The following is a 23,056-nucleotide window of genomic DNA, read 5'->3' as shown; positions in this document are numbered from 1 at the left end:
GAGCAAGATCTGGCTTTGATTGAATGCTGGGTGAATCTCCTTGCTAAGGATCATAGCATCCTCTAAGTGACAAAATACCTTGTTACCCTAAGCACGGGGAGGATATCTGTATTCCCATGGTAAGCCAGCAGCTACTTTGGGACAAGCCAATCTGTTACAGAGAACACAGAGGGTTAGCATTTAAAGTTAGCTGACTTTGGCTTTGTGGAATTAAGACATCCTTCCAACCACTAGAACTGTCTAAAGTCTTACAGTACATCTCTAAGGAAAAACCCATTACCCAATAACAGTCTTAAAGCATTGACACCATCAACTTATAAGGCTGGTAAAGAAAGAAAGTACATACAGTAAATGCACAGCTGCCCTCCTATTAATGGATGCTGCTTATAGTTAGATTGGGAAGGAAAACCTTTAGCCCCTGAGGTCTTCTGTCTGAAAATGCTGTTGCACAAAACCCCAAGAACTCTGTACATGGGACTGTTTCAGAGAATTTTCATTTTGGTGGAGAGTAGAAATGAGTATTTCTAAATGCTAAGGCATTCTGTTTTGGCATAAAGGGAAGGAAATACTGAATTGTTCTCAGAAATTTGTTTCTGTTAATATGTAAATCCGAGATTTTGGTGGGTACAAATTACTTTTTGCAAAGTGTTTTAGGGGTCGAGGAGGGGAGCAAAGAATTTTGCAGGTTTTGAGTTCAGTTGCAGAAGAATAGAAGCTCTGTGTGAAGCCAAGCTTGTGTTTGCTGCCTGGGTCTGTATAAACACAGCATCTGTGAAGTTCCTGCAATTTTTGCTTTTAAAAAAAACAACAAAAGAACAAAAACCAGCATGAAAGAAAATCGACCGTGGTCATACTTTGATATTACTCAGTTCAGTCTGGGGAAACTTTTATCCATACTTAAATCCTAAAAGATTGTACAGTGTAACAAGGCTGTTCTCTAACATCAGGCCAAGTTTTGGTTCATTATGGAGTGTAGCACTGCCCAGAACAGCCCTTTTTTTCCATAAGCAGGACTCCTTGCCTAAGGCTTAGAACAGAGTTGTCACTCTGAGAAAAGATACAAAATTGAGCTTTTAATGAAATGTACCCAGAGAAAGTACTATAGTACTGTTATTCTAACAGCACTTGCATTTCAGGAGACTCCTGGTTTTACTGTTCTTGCTTTATTCTTTTTGAAGGTTTTCATGGGAGGGGAAACTAAAACAGAGTATGAGATGGGGCTTGGGAAGCAGAGATACCATCCAGAAGTGTGGAAGCAGGGGATCTGGTAGAACCAGAGTTAAAGCAGATATGGCTACGTATATAATAATAAATAAATAAATAAACATGCTCTAATGCTGTTAGCTATGGCCACTGCTGATTCTGCTCAGGGAAACTAAATTGTAGCTCCCACTGCTTGCTCACCCACGTAAGTAAACTGGCAGCAATGTAGAAAACCATATACATATGTTTTTTCTTCTCTTGTTTTTCCTAGACACTAGAAACGACACACAGAAGGAAAGTAACTTGAAGGAGCTCCTTAAAGAACTGCCTGATGCTCATTACTGCCTGCTGAAGTATCTGTGCCAGTTCCTGATAAAGGTTGCTGAACATCATGTAGAGAACAGGATGAACCTTTGCAATCTTGCCACTGTATTTGGACCAAACTGCTTTCAGTAAGTTGAGGTTTTCACTTTTCCTCATGTGTTGATGGAGAATGTAACAGAGCAGATGGCCAGAAATGTAGCTCAGAACCCTAATTTTTTAGGGTGATCAAACAAAGGCAATCACTAGGGCTTTGTGATAAATCTTAGTGCTAAAGCTATTGTTTGAGTTGAGTGGGAGTTCAGTTGCTCTTCTATCTCCTCTCACTGTTTTGTTAAACTCTTGGCCAGTTTTCAGGACTTGGTTTTTTTCCAGGACTCCTATGCAGCACCCAGGTATTGTGCAATTTCTAGAGATGGATACTCTATACTCTCTGCAGATTTGTGATCTGGTGTTTGTCCTCAAGATGCTGATAATTCTAGGCTCTTTATCCTTCCAGTATCTTTAGAAACTGGTCTGGGGGTTATGGGGTTCTACTGGCTTCTTGAGACTTCTTACTGGACTCACTGGTTTTACAAATTTCTTTCACTGGGTCCAGTTCCTTGGCGTTTGTGGTGAAGATGATATGTTGTACATTCTAGTGGAGCTTGCAACAGTAGTGAGAAGAATTATTTCCAGGTGTGAGAGCCCAGTTGAGTAAGAATGTTTCTGTCGAGTCGCTGCTGTGATGCAGTGCACCGTTAGCATCTTCTCCCCGGTCTTGTCTGTAATGCACCCGCTGGCTGGCATCCAGGATCTGAGACATGGGAGACACGTGGGGAGTTTAGTTCAGTCCTCAGGCTTGAAAGACGTGTGATATCAGTGAAAAGAGACAAGTGAGTTCCTTGTAGCAAATGTCAGATTTATATTGATCCTTTCAAAATTTCGCTCTGGAATAACACTGAGTTGCCTAATGAGAATTAGATTAGACTAATTGCCTAATGAGACTATCTCCCTAGGCTTCCTCTGTAGCCAGTGGAAAGAAGTAGACATCTTCAAACAAAGAAATTAGGTTCCTTCTAATCTATTGAACCAGTTCCACATACCTAGACTAAATGCTCTCTTTTTAAAGGAGCTTATCTTTTTCCATTGATTAGGGAGAGAACATGTGGAAATGAGACATTTGAACCAAAGCTTGTGACTACACTGCTACCTTGTCTTAAGATGTTGCTCATGGATGATGAAGGTGAATATGTCAGGATTAAATCATTTGCTGTGCTAGTACAAAAAGATAAAGCATGTTTTCAAAACAATTGTCTTCCTCTCTAAAAGAAGGATATCTCAAAAGACAGTAGTACGTGCAGGAACACATGAATCTGAAAGTTAGTGGAAGCACAATGCTGCAAATTTCTAACAAGGCAAAGCAAAACAATTTTTAAAGGTTATATTTGTATGGACAGTTTGAGAATTTCTGTCTAAATGTATTAGTAGAGTTAAGAACAAAGAAAATAAATTAGAAGATTCTGAGCCCGATGGCTAAATCTCTATGAATCAAACTCCCAAGTGGCTATTAGAATAATTTTTAATTTACTCATCATTTCATTCAGGAAATTTTAAAAATTAACTCTACATACTTTTTGGTATAGAATGCAGGGAGTTGCAGTTTGGAATTGCAGTTGGCATTCCTAAAATTAAACCACAGCATACTTCTTAAAAGCTGCATGGTGGTTGCATTTCTGACAAAAATGTCAGAATTATGGATGTAGATTTTTATTTAAACTAAGTTTGACCATCTGGTAATTCAAATATGTGTTTCGTCAGGGCTTGATATTTTCAAGGTAGTTTCAGGATGGTGGTCCACACGCAAAGATTGTGAACAACAGTTCAAATACCCTCTTCTCCTGTGTTAATGGATGCAGTCTCAAATTTCTGGAACTGCGACCATCTGTATCAACAAAGATTTGATAGCAGCAGGAAGGAGCTTGCAGCACTGAACTTTAGGCATTGGGCTTAGCCAGCTGGTTGGCCAAGCAGCCAGAGGGATCTCCTCAGAACACAATTCAGAGCTCTGTAATAAGGCTGCCTGAAGTCTGCTTGACAAGGGCTGTCTTACTGCTCACTACAGGCAGCCCCTAGAGAGACCAGCTGCAGAAGTATCAGCAGGTAGTTGAAGCAAATGCTCTTCTCACTTTGAATTGTTTGTTCAGAGCAATGCATGGGGTGTTTCTCTGGGACAAGGAAAGAAGGCTTAGCATCCAGCTGTCAGCAATTACACTGCTGGAGCAGGAAGATCTGAGATTTTTCTCTCAGAAACTCACATTTGTGTCTAAAATCAGCATTGGAGTCTATGCAGTTAATGCACAGTGTCAGAGAAGATAAAGCCCATCCAATTATGCCTTCTACAAGTTATTTTTAGTGATGTTTTAGCTATTTAAACATATTATCTCCTACTCTATAACTGAAGCTGTTTAACAATTGAATAAATCTCACTGTTGGGCCACTTTCCAGACATTTAGATTTCATTGTAATCCTCTTCTTTTCATTCTATTTTTCTACATTATGTTCTCAGTAATTTATCTCATCTTCTAAACTTTTAACCCTTATTACTTTTATCTTATCCACTACTTCCTCTGCTTCCTTACTTGCTGTTTCACAAACTGCACTGGTGCTTTTCTAGTGAAAGGTTATCTTGTGCTTTTTTTATTTCTAGCTAATAGAAGATGGGAGAAAATGGATATTTGCATTCTTTGCAATGACTGTGATGTAAGATGTAGGAAAATGTAAAGGGCAAGGTCAAATAGCTCAAAAAAAGGAAAATATGATGGTTTGAGATTTAGTGCATTGTTTTCTTCCAAGTTGGGTTGTTCTGATTTATTGTGATGGAAGCCAAAGGTCAAGTATACAGAGAAATACAGCCCTTGAGGAACAATCAACATGAAGGTATAGGAACATAAATAGTTGTCTTTCTGTCTTTCTGGGCTTATCTGTGTGGAGTATTAGCATTTGCAGCATGGTTACTTGTGGAGAAAGTTATTGTCCATTGACCTGAATTTCAGCTCCTGTAGAGCCATAGCCTTAGTTATGGCCTGCTCTGTGTCTCTGCTTGGCTCTCACAGCTTGTGCTGAAGAAGGAGGAGAGGACCAGCTGAGATTTCTCTCCTTCCCTCTGTTCTCTTGGAGCTGAACATCAGAGGGGCCGTTGTACTCATCTTGTCCTTTGGTTAGGATGGTAAGAGATGTGAGGTCTACCAGTTACAGAGTAAGCAGAGGATCCATTTGCACCCTTTACTGTAGCTCTCTCTCAGAAGGTGATCTGTGCGTGGCCTCCACCATTAAACCCCTCACTAATCTGTGTTTCATTGCAACAGAGATTAAGCACGTTGTGAAGGATTGCTCCATCCCCCCAAAAGTGGCTGGCGAATTCGGGTATCCAGTTTAAATGCTAGAGTTAGATGCAGTTATTTCTGTATGATGGCTGTGTAATAGAAGTTACCTGAAGGGTTGTACAAGAAAGCATTAAGTATGGAGAAAATGTAGATTGTCTTTAGGTATGAAGAAAGCGTAGATTGTCCGCAGGGTAGCCGTAGGTATTTCAGAGATTCAAAAAGATATCCAGTATGTTGCTGAATTTGTAATAATTAAAACCTGATCTAAATTCTGCATAAATGTCTTACCTTGGTTTCTGGCAGCTTTGAAGCCTACACGGATTGGGTATATGAAGCTGAAGTGAAAGCAGAGGGGCTGAACTAGAACTGCCCCGTGAGTGATGTTGGCCTTTGAAACATTACGTGAATGGACTTTGTTTTCAGGCAGTGCAGTCCCAATCCTACATCAGTCTTAAAACCAGTTGTAAGTCTAAGACCAGGGTCAAAGTGAGTACTGAAAATTGTTCTAACATTCATTATTGCAAATTGGAGCATGCAACATAAACTTTCTTATAGGGTTTGTGTAGATTTTAAATACTGCATTTGCCAGCAGGGTAAAGGAGTTGTTTTTCATAAGAATTCAGTATGCTACACCCTATGATGAAAGTTTAAAGCGTCAACCATAATATAGGGAAGCCATAAATGTTTTCATCCATAATCATATTAAATACCCGTGAGTGCTTACCTCCTCTTTGGGAAGTGCATAGGGGACTATAATGCTGAGCCTTTCAGTGACAGACTTTAATGTTCTCTTCTCCTGTTTCTTTTCTGTTGTGTACTCAGCTTTGTCATCTGGAGTCCCTTGAATGTCATATATGTAAAATAAACTGATGACTACTAAAGGTGCATTGCTGTCCTCGTAAGTGGAGGGTGTGTTCTGGCCAAATTCCATTTCAAGTCCTCCATTTTCCTAGTGAACGCTAGCCCCTTAAAGTTTTAGATGACAAAGTTTCTCTTTTATGATCTGTCCAGTGCCAGGTGTTATAATATTTCCTATTATATCTCTTAAATGAAATATTTCAGTAGGAAATGTTCTGTGGTTTGGTTTTGGCTTCTTTGGGTTGAGTATTATTATTTATTTATCTATCTAAACCTTTCGGTATATACTTTGTTGAAAAACTCCATGAAAATAAGTTACTGCTTCTGGTTGAAAATGTTCTTTCTTCAGATCTTCATTGAGGACTGGCAATAAAGCATGCACATAGAATTTAAGTGGAAGAGCAGTTTCACGGGAATAACTACAATCATAGAATATGACGAGTTGGAAGGGGCCCATGAGGTTCATCGAGTCCAACTCTTGTCTCCACACAATGCAACCTAAAAGTTAAATCATGTATCTGAGAATGTTGTCCAAATACTTCTTGAACACTAACAGACTTGGGGCTGTGAGCACTTCCCTGGGGAGCTTCTTTCAGTGCTTGGCCACCCTCTTAGTGAAGAACTTTTTCCTAATATGTGCAACAGAAAATGGTGTTTGAGCTCAACAGTACAGCCCAGATACAATCACAGGGAGCATTTTCGAAGCGCCTCTGACTGGAAATGTTCAGAGAAGGGAATGATGTTCTTTCTTGGTGGGTGTTAGGCTATGGACTGCCCTTGTAGGCCCAGGAGGCCCAGTCCTCTAAGTCACGTTTCTTGTGGGATTCCCTAGGAGAATGGTAAGGGGGCTTTGTGGTGCTCCTCTACAAAAGGTACTGTACAAACAGCAGAAGTAGCAGTCTGAGAAGACAGAGCATACAGCCCTCAGTGGTTTGTAAATTATGATTACAGTGATGTCATTCCATGCAAGCTACTACTGCAGAGCCACTTAAGGAAATGGTAATGTGCGTTCTTCATCTCAGACAGGGTGGGGTCAAACGCTGTTGGGAATTCGTAATGAGATGCACGGTTTCACATGGAAATCACTGGTTCTCAGTTGTGAGAGGGAGCTGTCAGCAGTTGCTGCCTGGGGAAATCAGTTCAGTGATCTCAATCCAGCTTATTACAGGCAGATGATTGTATCCCAAGTCCTCCTGGCCCTCGTTTCCACTTGAAGCAAGATTCTCAGGAGTGGTGGATAGTGACAGAGCCTGTTCCCGTGCCAGATGCATTCATGTTTGGATGTGTTGCTGCACAACTCTCAGCTGGCAATTTGCTGTCTCCTGAGCCCACTCTGCAGTTGGCCTGTTAGAGCTTGTTTACAGGGACCCTGAGGTAAACTCATTTAAATAATGCACGAAATGTAAGTAATTCTTGCACAGTGTGTTGATCTGACCTCAGGTCACTTCAGTTCTGAGTAAGAGTTGTGACACAGGGCTTTGATGTGGTTTAACTGGTTTGAGACTAGCTTTCTTAAGCATCCCCATGGAAGCAGACACACTCTTAGCTTAAAGTGGTCTGGAAGAACCCAAAGAACAAGTGAGCACTGGACGACATGGACATGAGTGGTGTGGAGCTGTGGTGGGTGGGCTAGTCATGCTGGTAGGACGTTGAGCAGAAGTGTGAAATACTGCTGGGTGTCATGTTTTGAAATGAAGCACTAACAACGTGATCCTATTCCGAAGTAACATTTTTAACTTTGAGAACTACTGCTTTTTCTGTTTTAAAATGGCTTCACCAATAATTTCAGTCTTTACTATCCTATAAAATTTGTGGTTCTATGCGCCTTGGTCCTCAGACCTGCTTGTCTGAGTCAGGTGCTGTTAATGCAGGTGCCCCCTTTAGACAAAGCACATTTTTTCCAAATTCTTAATGTGGAGCCACTGTGCTTTGCACACTGATAACTCTGAGCATCTCTCTGGGAAGGGCCAGGTGTCTGAGCAATCTAGGGGAGGACACTAGAGAATTTGCTTCTGTCACTGCCTATGCTATGTATCTGCTAGTGACTTTGCAAGCTACTGCGAGAACACAGTGGGAATTCCAGCTCAAATCTCCAAAATAAGCCTGAACCCATCAATGTTTTTTCTTCTAGAAACGACCACAGAAATTACAGGTTTATGCCTCCCTTCTAGAAAAAGTGTTTCTGGTAATGAAACCCGTATTCTGCTACTGTTTCTGGTGCTGCTACTGAAGTAGTTCGTGCATACGTGCCTATAAGGGGATCCAAGTCTTGCTATTGAGGATTTTGTAACTGGAATAAGATGTGCATATGACTCTGTAAGCAACACAGTTATATTGCCAACTAAACATGCAAATTAGACATAAAGGAACCATAACTATGAACACAGTTTTGCTGAAATGTTTTGATAAAGTCTTCACAAAAGAATATGAAAAATTTCCAAGGAGTAGGGTGTATATCATGAAGGTGGTTGTGTGAAGAATATTTTCTCATAAAATGGGGTTTTCTAGTGAGTTTGTAGCTATTACAGCTTTTCAGATTAAGAAAAACTAAAGTAAGATATTCTTTTTTTGAACACATTTTCAGAACCATCTAGTCGACTGGTGGATCATGCAGTGTGGCAACAGATGGGTTTTAACTTCTATAAATATGTAGGGTGTTGTGTGCTCATAATCTACACTTCTTATATATGCTGAGCTGAAGATTTATTGCAAGGAAAAGGTCACAACGGATAGCTCAAAGAGTATAATAGTCTTTGCCGTGATGGAGGTCTAATAACAGCAATTAAAGGAAAAAAATAAATGAGAAACTTCGTAAAATATGCCTGTGTAAGTGGCATATAGACGGCAATGGCTAAAGTATGCTGCGCTACCATTAAAATAAAACAATTCGTGCTGCTCTGCTTGGTTACATTCAGAGAAGGGTGATAGAAAAAGACTAAAGACATAAGCTTTAACCTTGTGTTCTGCATATGCATCTCCCCACACACCTACAGAATTGTTCAGAATAAAATGTTGGACTTTTCACACATTTTATTTTATAAAGTTTAACTGATAAGCTAATGTGTGAAAGGCAGGGCAAGAAAGGCATGGGATTGTGCAGAAATTAAATACTGTTTATGTGCTTTGTGGAAACTTTATAGGCTGGACTGTTTTTCAACCAGGAAGAGTTTTTGGGTGTTAGGAGTTGCCTGTAGGGACCTGTTGGCTGTAGTGCCCAGATGATGTGGTTTAGGTCGAGGTTCTGCTCTACAACTCATTGAAGCTACCTGGAGTCTATATTTTGACTTAAACTCGCTCTAGTATGTTTCCAGTCCATTTCCTAGCAATGAGGTTCATAGGGGTGCCAGGTTTATTTCAGTGCTACCCTGTTTTGGAGAAACACATCAGGAAGGTAATAGCCAGGGTTTGCCTGAATTATCAGGGAAGCTTTGCTCCGTGTCAACTCTGCAGCACATCGTTTAGCATGGGAAGAGGGGCTTCCCTACATCAGGATGGTTGCATGGGCCTGTTGCGTATTTGGGGTGGAGAAGGCCTAACTCGCTGTTCAGTGGCAGAGGCTGTTGCTTACACTTGTTGCCGTGGCAACCAGGGTCACCTGACCGCGTTGTTTACCCCGTGGGGAGGCGTGCGCAGGTCAGGTGACCCAAACTGACCAATGGGGAGTGCCAGCCGTTGCCGGGATCAACATAACGGCTGAGGGATCAAAGGGGTCGGGTCGGTTCCTCATCAAGGGCTTCTCTTCAATGGCTCTCTTTGATGACTGGTGCCCGAGGAAGACCCTGTCAGTTCATCTACCTTTGGTGATGATCCGTGTGTTCCAGAATCTAGTTCCTATTAATCACTGAGACCGATCTGGAACTTTCCTAATACCTGCCGGTAACATCTCCCTGGGAGCTTGATAGGGTTTTGTATACACTTGTATATATTGCATCTATTTCATTATTTTCATTTTTTATTATTATTATTTATTAAAGTAGTTTAGTCTTTTCTGACCTCATAAATCTCTTTATCTCTCTTCTTCCTTTCCTTGGAGTGAGAGGTGGGGAGAGCGTTGCTTGTATATATTGCATCTATTTCATTATTTTCATTTTTTATTATTATTATTTATTAAAGTAGTTTAGTCTTTTCTGAACTCATAAATCTCTTTATCTCTCTTCTTCCTTTCCTTGGAGTGAGAGGTGGGGAGAGCGTTGCCATCTTGTCATTGGCCAGCCCAGCCCAAACCACGACACATAAGTACAATTTCTTTTTATTCAGGCCAGTTACTATCTTGTAGTGAATATATGATACTCCATAAAGTGAATTGGCCCAAGTATGTATGCACATCTATCAACAGAAGTTGTCCCACATTTTATTTATTTAGTTTGAGGCTTGGTTCCATATTAATGAAAGTAGTGAATTTACTTAAGGCCGGTGAAACTGACCTATTTTACAGTAGGCAATGTTCTGCAGTGTAAAATAATCCAATTTAAACTTCAGGCCCTGCAACTCTAGCATGTATTGAATGTTGAAAGGACAGCAATAAAGATTCTCTTCTGGAGCTTACAAAGATGTATTCCACTGCAGTGGCATCCTCTCACTATTGACATATGGATGTACTACAGAGAGTGAAATATTGAGAAGATCAGTAACATGCAACCCCTACAAGAAGGCGCTTTTTGATAAGAAATTTCTGATGGCATCTGCTTGCAGAGCCTTCTTGTTGAGATATGCATCTGGACCCAATAAACTATAGTTACAATTTTACTAGATAGTTATTTGTAAATTTTAGTTGCTGATAATAATAAACAATGGTTTGCTTTCAGATTATTTTCCTGTAAAATAGCTTAGAAAGCATTAGCTTAATTTTGGGGAGTTTGAGTTGTTTTTTCCTCTCATATGACCACTAGTTGTCCTCAGCCAAAAAATGCTGCTCGTTTTACCTTCTGCAGAAGGTAGTCTCCATCTCTATGTTTTAAAAAGCCCTGTGAGTTATGAGCCTACCTTCAAGAGAAATGGGAACTCAAAAATTAGGTTAAGAAATCTGGTGTACAGCATGAGGTCACCCAAAGCTGCAAAGATCTTAACTTTTACATTTAGTGTTCTGCTCAGCATGTGGGTTTTCTTAATTTTTTGACTCATCCTTCTTGTATAGCTTTGAAGTTATCACAAACCACTATTTGGAAGAATCTGACTCTTCTCATTAACAGTTCTGAGCATTTAAATGCCTCAACACTATCTGTGTTGCAGTCACGAACCAAACTTTTAGCAAAGTTGTCGGTAACTCGGTGGTTGTCTCAATTCGATCTCCTCCTCTGTTCTGTGGAGTAGATAGTTTGACCAACAGATACAATATTTAATATCAGTAAGAAAAACTGAAAACAAGCCGTGATAGTTGGTAACACCATAGACACAGTCCTCCTTTCCCAGACAAAGTTTTCTGTGCCTGTTTGCCAGCCTGTACCCACAACTGATATGTTACAGAGACTCTATGCAGGAACTTTTGTATGTTGAACACCTGTAATGCTCTGCTTTGTGTTCCATCCAATTTTAGTGTGCCTTCTGGATTTGAAGGTATAAAAGAACAGGAGATCTGCAACAAGATAATGACAAAAATGCTGGAAAATTACAATACGTTGTTTGAATTGGAAGGCTTGAAGAAGGAAGAAGAAAAGCCTGTGTGTGAAGAGCTAGCAAGAATTATTCTGGTAAAAGTGAGTATCTCCAATATTTCATTTTCTTATAGCAAAATAATAATGCAGACTTATTGCAAGCTTCAATTCAGAAATCTTTTAGATAAGTGGGCGGCAAGCATTGTAATAATGTTCTGTGTTATTGATTGTTATACAGTTTACAAATCGATTCTGCTGGTAGGCTAAGTCTTATTTTCATTTCTGGAATTTGAATCTGTTAAACATCTTTATTCTTTGTTAGATTCTCACTGTTATTTATATAGGAAATACATCTGCTAAAAATTAAATGTTTTTGAATGAGGAGGCAGAATAATTCTAGGAAATATTCAAGCTTTCTGACATGGTGATCATTTATGGTGGACATCAGTGATGATAAACTTTCGTACTTCAGGACAGTATGAGGTCTCTAGCTTTTGCCACTATGAAGACTGCTTGTCGTGAATTTAAAGTACCTGAATTTAAAAATCGCATATTCTGAGTCAGAACAGCCATTTCTGAGTGCACTTGAAGACAAGCATTAAATAGTAGTTACTACTTGAAGAAAGTACATTGGAGCTGTTAAATAAAAATGATATAATTACAGTATAATGTCTTTGGTGGGAAGAGGGCATGCATGTAACATCAGAGGATTCTAAAGTTCAGAAAAAGTCGACAAAAATAAGTAGGGCAGCCAGAAGTACCTTGTTCTAGCTTGTGCTGTCTCCACTACAGGATGGAACCTGAAGTTTGTGCAGGAAATGGTCATGAGAGTGGTTTGCAATTACCTTATTTCCTTTTGTGTGTAAGCTGTGCATATAATCACTCCCTTCAAAGGTATGAGTTTTTGAGTTTGAGATGGTTGAACTACATGCCTTCCCTTGGTAGGGTTTTGCAAGCACCCACTGATAAAATCACTGTAGCCTTCACTGACTGGAATGGAAGTTGTCAGAAAATAAGTTATAAAAATGTAGTGTCTTTGACCTTGGCAGAACAAGAAGTTTGGTGTGAGCACAAGTTCTGCTAGTCAAGTGAAATCAACTGGAAACATCTCTGCCCTTGCAGTGTATCGCTGGAGGGTCTGTTGAATCTGAACTGCAGGGCAATCTGCATGAGTCAGACCCAGATGCCTTTGTTGGTTGTTTTCTTATGTGGTAAATCAGAGGAAGTCTTTAGATTTTTAGTCTTTTTGTTGTTACTAACGTTCACCTAAAATGCTTCTGTGGAAGGAAATAGAAGTACTGATGACTTGCAGTGTCCTCCCTAATACATGTTACTGAAGTCATAGTAACTTCTGGGTAGTGGAAATGATCTGCCAGGCAGATGAAAGTGATGTTTAGCAGCTGACAGTCACTTTAGTAAGAAAAACAGGTTAAGAAGAATATGATTGTAAGCAGCCGCTGTACTTTAAAGAGCTTTAAAGAAGGGTTTCAGCTACGTCTCCATTTCCTTCAAGCTTCAGCAGCTGCAAAAGCCAAGATAGTCTTTCATTTCTAAGGACTTACAGTAGTTGGGAGTGCACAAAAGTGGACAAATGGGAGATTTCCCAGAGCGGTTCAGAGATCTGAGTTATCAAAGTGCATGGTGACAACCAGAATTACTCCAACAAAATAGCCTGAAGGATAGTTACTCAGGTGAGATGAAAAATGTTGCCTATCACTTAGCCTTAGGAGACAGATGACTGCCTGAGAGGAATGAGCCATGCCTAAACACAAGGGCTTACATTGTATTTGTGTATTTGGATCTTGTTGACAGCTTCCAAATTCTGCGGGCAGTCTGCTACAAAAATGTGACCTTGTTCCTTGTCCATCTAATTTGGGTGGGAAGTTTTCTAGCTTAACCAAGGCAAACACTCAAACACAAGAAATACAAGCATCTGACTTCATGTAGCAAAGCTACGTAAGAAGCGCGTGTTGAGATTTGACAGGTGGCTCTTTGAAAGAATGCTTTATACCATTCCCAAAGGTTACTTTTCTTGTATCCTGGCAGATACCGCCTATTCTAGCCAATTTGTATAATAAACTAGAGATGGTGCACTTGAAGAGAAAACCAAGTGTTAATAAATGAGATTCAGTAGAGAAACGTGATTGCTAGTTTGCTAATGCATGAACTGTTACATACAGTAGGAACTGGCTGATCTGTGTCATAAAAGAACAAATGCCTCGGAGATTTGTTTGACATGACCTGGGTCACAGTGCTCAGAAAATAGCAAGCCATTTGTAAGCCAAGTTACTGCCTCTTGAAAACCCATTGATGAATTCATATCTACAGGTAGCTGGAGAGAGATTTGCTAAGTAATTCTGTTGGAAGGAGTGAAAAACGTAGGATACTCAGGACAACACTCTCATAAACTGAGGCCCTGTTGATTTTAAGGGTGTTTCATTAAAGTATGAACCGTGGTGGACTGGGGGACCAGACAGCAAGACACGGGAAGAAAATGGGGAACTGCCCTTTACCAAACTCAGCTGCATTTATCTAAATGGGTTTTTTTAGCTTTTACATTGTGGGCAGCAGGAGAGTGAAGAAGGGAGATTTAAATCACCTCAGTCACTTCCTGCGGGATTTCTGCCATCCCCTCCTCCACATCACTCACTGTATTGTCAGTGTTTCACCCTGAGTCACTACGCTGTTAGGTTTCCCATGATTGCCTTCACTCTCTCTTCTTTCTCTCTTTTCCATGTTTACATTTTTTTCCCAGATTCCCACAGCACTATTCTTCTTGTGCTCAAATCTGATAGCCCTTCATTCCTACTCCAGAGAGAAGGCTGGCAGTCTGTTGTGAGATGCCAAAGCTCCAGCAGTCTTCACACTACATGGCCTTCCATCATGTCTGGTCGCTGTGCACACATGCTGTAGCCCAGCCATAGGCTGTATTTCTTTGCCATCCTTTCTTTTATGTTCTTGAATGTGGAGGTAGCTTTTCCTCTAGGTTAGTACAGTGCTTGTGGGAATGTGATGTACCTTATGTGTTCTCTTGGGTGTACAGTGTGGGGCTAGGGCTAATTAAGACACTTCTTAGACAAGCGTTAATGACTCCTTTTGTTTGGAATGCTGCTGTTGGTCTCACCCAAAGGTAAGGTTCCCCAAATGGGGTGAGAGGTACTTACAGGAAGAATTAGTTTTTATATTGTGCTAAGAAATTAACCTTATGATTGTCAAAGTCATCGGTGCTGATCCAGGCGTTTCTTGATTAAGAGTTTGGAAAGAGCACCTACAAGCATGAAACTTCTTATACAGGGAAAAGAATGCCATAAATTTGCAGGACCAACTTGAATCAAAACTTGAAGCCTAATAACAGTGGTTTAAAAAAGTAATAAAAGACATCAGAAAGTACAACATTGATCAATGCACTACTCTTAGTGCTCTAGTACGCCTTTCTAGCTTACTGCATTACAAAATTAGCCCTCCTTTTTCATATCTCTTTTTCATGGCTTCAGGCTCTTACTTCAGTGCTGAAATCTCAACCGGAAAAACAGGAACCTTTCTTTAGTTAGTATCTAAAAGTAATGTGAGAATATTATTTGCCCCTGCAGTCTTTGGCCATTTTTGAGATGGCTTAGGTGCCTGTTGCTTCACATCATCCACTCATAATTATCTTTTTTTGAAGTCAACATCAACCCTAAATCATTAATTTTGAGCAAATACTGAGAAACAGGGGAGTAGTGTCTCATGCCATCCCATCCCAATATGGGAATGTACCTCCTGTCATGTGCTCAGTGATATTTACCATCTTCCTGAACTTGCATGACTCCTGACACTTCACAGTCTAGATATGTTAAGATTTTCCCACACTTCAGTTTGGTCATAAAATCAGTGGATTTTTAAAAGCAGGAAGTACTGCACTCTTAAAATGAAAACAAAAATACGTGGATCATTCAGGTAAAGTCATGAAAGCATCAAGCTTCTCTTTGAGCAGTGTATTGGAAAGGAAAAATAGCTTGAGTGGAGCAAGTTGCATCTTGTCTATCATTTTGGTCATAGGTGGGGGAAATCCACAATGCTACAGACTTCCAGAAGAGTTAAGAGCATTTGAATCAGGTACAGATTGTGGCAGCTTAAAGAAGATCTTTTTTTAGGAAGCCGAAAAGTTAAGAGATCTGTGATTCTATAGGGCTGTTGGTAGTTGAACTACCATCTGGCTGCATATGTGCACTGGGGAGGCACAGGAACACCTTCACCCTGGTTACATTTCTCCTTTCAAAGGTTGCTCAGTCATTGGGAAAGACAAGTTGTGCCAGGTAAAGGGATTTCTTAGCTTGCTTTCTCAGTGGATCAGAATTCAGAACGTAAGGGAGCTGGAATCTCTGCAAGCTGTGTTCCAGTCCTTTGTTCCCAGGACTGTAAAACTTCCTCTTGCTCATTGCTCAGGCATATGGTAGGATTAGAGTTAGAAATGGTAGGGAGTTTTTCTTTGGAAACCTCTATGTTAAAAAAACCTGCAATTTTAACAAAATAGACAATTTGTCTTAGAATAGTTAGAATTTCATTAGGAAATTGAACTATCAGGTTTGTGATGCGTTGCCTGAAAGGAAGTTTCTCTCTCCTGGAAGATTTTGCTCCTGAGGAGTTTCTCACTCCACCTAGCAGAACGAGATCTGTGTGATCTTCCAGGCAGGTGGCCAGCAGGTGGAAGTATAACATGTAGTTTCTTTGGAAATGTGTGTGTGTGTATATATATTTGGAAATTCCTTCCTATAAAAGAGTTATGAGGTATGATTATTTTTTCTTTAATTCCAAAATAAGTTGTGGTTTACAGGTCTCATTTGCAGCCAGCTATTATTACAATCCTTAAGACTTTTATCCAAGCTTAAGTTTAATTTCCTAACCTGGTAAAGGTCTGGAAGGCTCTCAGTCTATTGATCAATAGGCTCTGCTAGTTAAAGAGAAATGGGTGAAGAAGTGGGCTGAGTGTTCTGATTAGCTATCTGCTCTGTGTTCACATTTTCACAATGATGAATAGCTATTTTTTATTGGGCAGTGTTACACGTGAACAAGTAATTCTCTGACAGTTTATCTGCACTGCTGTGAATTTATCACATAATAAATGTCAGGGTATTATAATAAAAACCTGTTGTTTATGTTTTACTTTGGAACAGAACTCCTAGCGTGTCTTGGTATGGTCCTGAGATTTTTGTGACACTAAACTGAGTGATAAACCACGTAATGAAAAACCAGTCAATCTTGAGTTGCAGTATTGCCAATTTTATCATTTTCTTGAATAAATAGGTTTTCAAAACCTACAGTAAGAAAAAAAATAATTCTTGAACGAGGACCTTTCATTTCCAAAGATCTTAAAGTGCTGTTCAAACTGCAGCTGCTTATAGTCCTATGTTGTATAGCTAGCCAGTGTTGTATTGTTACAACTGTAATGAAATGGGACCTTTGCATAACAGTAATTAGGCTTCTCTAATGATCAAAGACAGGCAGTGAAGAGCATTTTTATTTAGTTCAAGTGACAAGGGAAATCTGGGCAGGCAAACTATTATGAGACCCCCTCTTGGGAGATTTCTGGAATTACCGCTTCCACTGATTTTGGGTGGAATGTCATCTTTAGTAGTATAATGGTTTTTATCTCAGTATTGTCTTCAAAGAAAACATACAGCCTATTAACCTAGTCCTGCAGGGTTCCAAGATTAATTATTTTCTAATTTTTTCACCTTTTCCCTCTAATGCCTTCTTGACAGAGCACTTCTAGTTTTAAGAACCTGTGTGCTTAGAGCACATAAATGTTTGCACTGGAACATGAGCACTGGCATGATGAGGATGTAATGCTGTTCCTGGCTTGATTACATATTTGGGACAGGAATGTAAAAAGGCTTTTCACTTTCTTCCCCCACTGGTTGGTAGAGTACATAGCCCTGTTCACCTGAGCGGAAGAGAAAGCAAGTCCATTTATAATATTAAAATTATAACATTAACATTAAATTAAAAATCCAAGTTATAAAGTCAAATAAAATTATACATGTGCAATTTCAACATTGTGAATGTAATGTAGGTGCATTCTGTTGACCTCTGAACAGGCAGATTTCACTCCCTGAAGAGCTACAGAAATTGGTCTCTTGCTGGCTTTCGCTAAAACTAGTAGTTTCAAAGCAACCTTTTTATTTTAGATGCAATTAACTTCTTGCATTTTTATCCTGTTTGTTTCCAGTCTTCTAACAAAAGCTGCCACTTCAGCTGGGAGGATCAGTTGGCAAAATAGTTCTTTAATAGTACTTTAATTGGCAGCAAAAACTCATGCACTGTGTTCTGCAAGCCTGCCCTTAGATTTCGAAAGAGGCAAACAGTCCATCAGGTGTAGCTGCATCTGTTTGTGCTTGGTGGGTTCAAAGTGTGTGGTGCCCAACCCAGCCAGGCAAGCCCCAGAGTACATTTTTTTTTTATATCAAGGGGAGTGCTCCAGCTGACTTTGGCAGCACTATGTTCAAGTGGAGTGTTTGCTTGCTCATTCCAGTTGAATTCTCAGACCAGATCATTCAGCCCTTGATAGGATCTGAGCCTTTCCTCCCTGGGAAGAGGTAGGAAAGTAAGATGGTCAAAAAGTTCTCTCTCTTGGCTTCGCTTTGCTCACTTTGCAGCCAGTTGTAAAGCTCTATGTCCACTGAAAGCCACGATGTTTTGGATTGTTTCCCCAGATGTGTAAAGCAAGATCTTCACTAATAAATGTTTTCTTTTCCTTCCTCAGCTGTTTTCACTTAAGTACCTTAGCATGAGGATCTAATTCCTTGACAGGGAGAAACTGCTGAAAACTCACCAGCTCCATGACTGAGTGGGCTCCCTCTAAACAAGTCACCCTCCCCTGCCACCTCAGTGCTCTGGCCCCTGGGTTATGCATTCAGCAGACATGAGAGCAATCCCTCATTTACGTCAGGAAAAAAGGCATCCACTTCTAATCCACGCTATGCTGCCCTGGGTAAGCCTGCAGGGTCTAGATAGTTTCCTTTATTCTTCTTTCATGTCTGGGACCGTTTTAGCATCGTGTTAATGGTCAGCTTTCAGTACTGGATTAATTCTTTCCCATCAGGAGGCTTCGGGAACTGATCTCCTTAGAAAATACTTTCTGAAGGTCTCAACAAACATTTCTGTTTGGTTCAGTATCCCCTTATTTGGGCAAGTCATGCCAGTTTTCTCCTGCATGGGCCAGGGAGCCCCCAAAGGCAGGAGTGTGTTTACATGGGAGGTGTGAAGATGGGTGGATCATGTGTGAGGAGAAGGAGCACCTGTGGAAGTCTGTCTCTGTTTTTTTTCTTTAGTCTTTTCTTCAACTAGCATTCACTTCACAGTTGTCCACCAGCGAGCAGATGGGCATGTTTATAGGAAGGGTATAAAGTGATTCAGCCAGAATGACATTTTAAGATGTGAGCTGACAGGAAATGAGCAATATGAGATTTGTAGGGGAAAGTTTATAAGCCTCCAGACCCTTCACCTATAGCAGATTCAATCTGGAGTGAGGAAGATGGTTATGTTTAGGCTGTGATTCAGAAAGGCAAGCGAAAAAACAGGTGATCGCCAAACAATTCCTTGTGTAATTTCGAAGTAGTCTGCTGGTGCTTCTAGCTTTGCTGGTTTTGACAAATCTGGATACGTAGTACTAAAACAGAATATTTCTGCTCCTGAAGTTCATTAAAGCATTCACAAGATTATAAATCTGTCACTTGCAGTGTTACTAAATGCAATCCTGAATATTTACACAAATATGTTAACGCTAAACCCCATAAGTAATAAATGATTATGCTGCTAATTCTTTAACTAGAATTTCACCAACAGTATTTTCATTTTAACACATTAAGATTTAGCACGTTTAAAGGGAACAGGGGCATATAACAAATGTCTCTTTCTGTCTGGCTGTCCGTATTTTTAGTATACTATACATTTTTGAACCCAGCTGGCAAATTTTGCAGTTGAAATGCTTAGGAACCTTGCTTTTACTCTGCCACAGTTCTTCTGTTTAAGCAAATACCCAGTGGTATTGTCATTGCCCCATGATAATACCAACGTAGAAAAAATAAGATCCATATATGTGTGTGTGTCCTGATCTATATTTGCTCGTGTTTTACTTGAAATGGTTTTTATTCATTTTCTGTTGTTGCTTTGTTGTGGGGTAGTGGGGTTTTTTGGGGGGGGTTTATATCATGATTTAGCACTTGGGAGAGTCCCTCTCAGTCAGTACAACAACATCATTAAAAAGGGAAGCATCAAAGTCAGCACCAAGAAGCAAGGTACAGTAAATAAACAGGTGAGCCCCTTCTCTAGCCAGCTGTTTCTGGGCACCCCTGCTGTACCCCTGGGGAAAAAGGGAGGTTAGGAGGAGGATAAGAATTTTTCTACTAAGACAAATCTCTTGCTTCCTGCTGTTCAGATTCCCCAATGTTTATTCTGTTTCTCATTAATTTGTCATTCAGTTAATCAGGTTACACAAAATGATAAGCATTATTTCCACTGTATAAATCAGCAGTCAGTGCTGTCTTTGTAACAAGGACATATTGCAGGCAGTCAGAACTCATCCAAAGAGATGAGGTGTAAGACATTTTTCATCCCATGGGGGTTTAATTCTTGCTGACCTCTGCCATTAGCTTCACCTGTAGTACTTTCAAGGTGGGAGCTTCAGAAGCACTCACCGCTGAATTAATTCTTTTTCCCATTATAACAGAGTAGTGAAATGCTCATTGACTTCAGCATAAGTCCTATGCATTTTTGAAAAGCCCTCCTTTGAGTACTCTGAAGATCAGCATTTGTCAAGGAGAAGGTGTTTGGCACACCCTGGTCTGCCTGTAACATCCACGGCTTTGCAGGATTTCTGATGTCCCAAAACTTACTTGTAATAAACAGGGCTCAGGGCAGCCTAAGAGAAACAGGAGTATGTGATGCAAGGGACACAAGGGGCCAGACGCTCTGTATGTGTCTGAATATGTATGCTCTTGAAAATCTGATCTATCCAGCAGATCCCAGCAGCATTTGACCTTAATTACCAGCAGCGAACATCTCGGTTTCACTATTAAGAAAGGGATCTGTTCTCTGTATGCTGGAAATCTTATACTGGTAACAAGAACAATATAGAGACACTTAGGAGTCCCTAATTTACTGCAACATCAGATGCTCCTTCTAGAAGTAACATTGCTGAATTCCATGTGTGAAAAAGTTTTTTCCTTGTGAGTATTTTGATTTTTAGATCAGAAATGCAATTTAGCTTTTCCAAGACTGAGTTTAAGCAACTGTAACATGAGATTCAGGTCTGGAGAGCCTCGGTTTTTCCTATAGCTAGGTCATGTTTTTCTTTTAGATATACTTCTTCTATTTATGAATAGTATTACAGTAAATAGGTAAATTAGACTGCAGTTTTCAAAATTGCAAGGGAGAATAAAATGTTCCCCTGCAACTGATCTTAGTTCTGTTGTTATTGAGCACACACATATATTAGGTACACTCAGCAAGAGAGCAACTTTGTTGTGTTACTTTGTGAATGTTTGATTTGTTTTTTTTCATCTTAAATTCTGTTGCAGGCTCCTTCTCTGTACTTCAGCCATGAGAAGCTGAGTTGTGCTCATTAATCTATTTTATGACAGCTCAACCCTGCCAACTAATATATGATGGTCACTTAGAAAACGTGGGGATGGGTACAGAAGATGAACATTTTCAATCAGTGAAGTCTTTGTAACCTTTTACTAGTTCTGGCATTATATTTGATCCCAGCATTACCAGTTTAACTTTTTGCAACCTTCAGTAGCTAGTCCTCCTGGACTGCTGGAGCCACATTTTTCTTTTCCTCCTAGAAAATATTATGATATTCCACAGACATAGTTGCCAGCGTGGAGGTCTATCATGGGATTATTACTATGTTTGTCATTTCCTTTTCTATATTGCAGTCCTCTAAAAAGAATGGATTTCCGCATCTCTCTCTTGCTTTCCTATCACAATTCATGACCTTTGTACGTGTTTCATGGCAATAATTGCAGTAGGTTAGGTTTGTACTGAAGCGAAACAGAGTAACCTTTAGCTGTTTATTAAGAGATATGGTCTCAGGTAAAAGGTCATATATATAAATAGTCTTCGGAGAACAAAAGGAAATGAAAGGGGAACTGAATAGGGTATTAGTTTTATACTGAAAAGCAGTGATGTGTTTTTTGCGAACTGTGAGATTTTGCTTTTTATTACTTCTGTCAGAAACAGCTCTGCTGAATTCGGGTTATTAAAGTATAGTGTAAATAATAGCAAGGTAGAACAGCGTATAGATACCGAGGCAGCTTTGTTGTTCTTACTGTATGCCAATAGCAACCAAGGCAAAAATCCCATAAATAAATAGTAGCTGTTTCAATCTTTGTTACGTGGTTTGTTTAGATAGAGAACATTTAACAGCTTTGCTAACGTTGTTCCCCCTTCTAACAAGGATGTTTTCATCACTTTCTGGGTACAAAATGGAAAAGACATTTAACACATTGCAAAGAGATATTTTTTTTTTAATTACTGTTCATGTTAAACCATTGTCTGTATTTTTCCTGAAGCTATCTGTGCCACTGGATGACAACTCTGTGAACTGATATCTGAATAAAAATTAGTTATTCCATCCAGTTAACATTCATGAAAATACCTGTCACCACATGAATTAGAAAATGCCTTTCAAAATCCACATGCCTTCAGCTACCCACTTTCAGTCTTAAAAACATAAATTATTTGATACTTTGCCTATCTTATGGAGCCTTAATCAGCCATGAGCTATTTTGCAAGATCACAGAGGGAAAGAGATTCCATTTGTTCTTCTTCTTGTGAGTAGGAGGAAGAGGAGCTCTGTAATTATTGTGGCCCTTTTGCTTCTGCATTGGCACCCTTGACAGCACTGCTCCATGTCATGTCTGTACTGCCATGCTCCAGGGAACTTGTCCAGGAGACAGTGTTGGTTTGGGTAATATTCCCCACTCCAACACCAAATGAAGGGAGATCCAGGAACTCTGAAATTCACTGTTTCTTCTGGACTGCTCCACGGGCAACACCATTGTGCACTTTTGTAGTAACAGAGGGAAAAATCACAGATGTGACCCTGCTGACCCCTACCTGAAGCAAAGGCTGCATTGCAGCGTTACATGGGGTGCTGCTGAGAGAAACAGAATATTCCCTCCTCACTGGTGTGCAGCTGCTGACCCGGTAAAGAGTCAGCTGCTGCAGGCTGTCCCAGTGCAATCAGCTAATGCATCATTTCTGCAGCATTGAATTCACTGGATAATCCTCTTAATGGTTGTTCATCCTACATAAGCGTGGCTGTACTGGCTCAGGCTTGGGATCCATCGAGCCTGGTGTCCTGCCTCCCACACTGGCTCGAAGCGAATGTCCAGGAAGAAGTAAGAATAGGGCAACAAGGTGTTTCCTTCAATTACTCTACCAATTCGTGACTATTCTCAGAGGCTTTCCTGGTCTTGATGTGGTTTGTGTATTTAGTGATGTCCGAAGTAATTGTCTTGTGTACCCCTTGAAAACATGTAAGCTTTTTGCTTCCACCGTGTCATCTGGCAAGGAGTGCCACAAATTGCTTCCTCTCATGTGAAGAAATGACTCCTTTTGTTTGTTATAAACATGGCTTTTACTAGTGTCATTTGAAGGTCACCAGGGCTTTTTTCCTTTTTTTTTTTTTTTTTTTTAAATTGAAGGGGGCAGGGACAAGTCCCATTTTCC

The 23,056-nt window shown here is 40.1% G+C and overlaps 1 protein-coding gene across 8 annotated transcripts in view; it reads left to right on the top strand.

Moving 5' to 3' along the window:
* Positions 1 to 23,056, top strand: part of FAM13A (family with sequence similarity 13 member A) — a 134,703-nt gene that overhangs the window by 13,291 nt on the left and 98,356 nt on the right. For all 8 annotated transcript variants that reach the window (XM_014944040.1, XM_014944047.1, XM_014944030.1 and 5 more), the window contains 2 exons: positions 1,475 to 1,655; positions 11,281 to 11,440. In XM_014944040.1, the coding sequence (XP_014799526.1) occupies positions 1,475 to 1,655; positions 11,281 to 11,440 (341 nt within the window). The remainder of the gene's footprint in view (positions 1 to 1,474; positions 1,656 to 11,280; positions 11,441 to 23,056) is intronic.

This window comes from Calidris pugnax, unplaced genomic scaffold (assembly GCF_001431845.1).
Source record: "Calidris pugnax isolate Ruff unplaced genomic scaffold, ASM143184v1 scaffold15, whole genome shotgun sequence".
NCBI lineage: Eukaryota > Metazoa > Chordata > Aves > Charadriiformes > Scolopacidae > Calidris > Calidris pugnax.
This window is presented reverse-complemented; position numbering and strand designations above follow the sequence as displayed.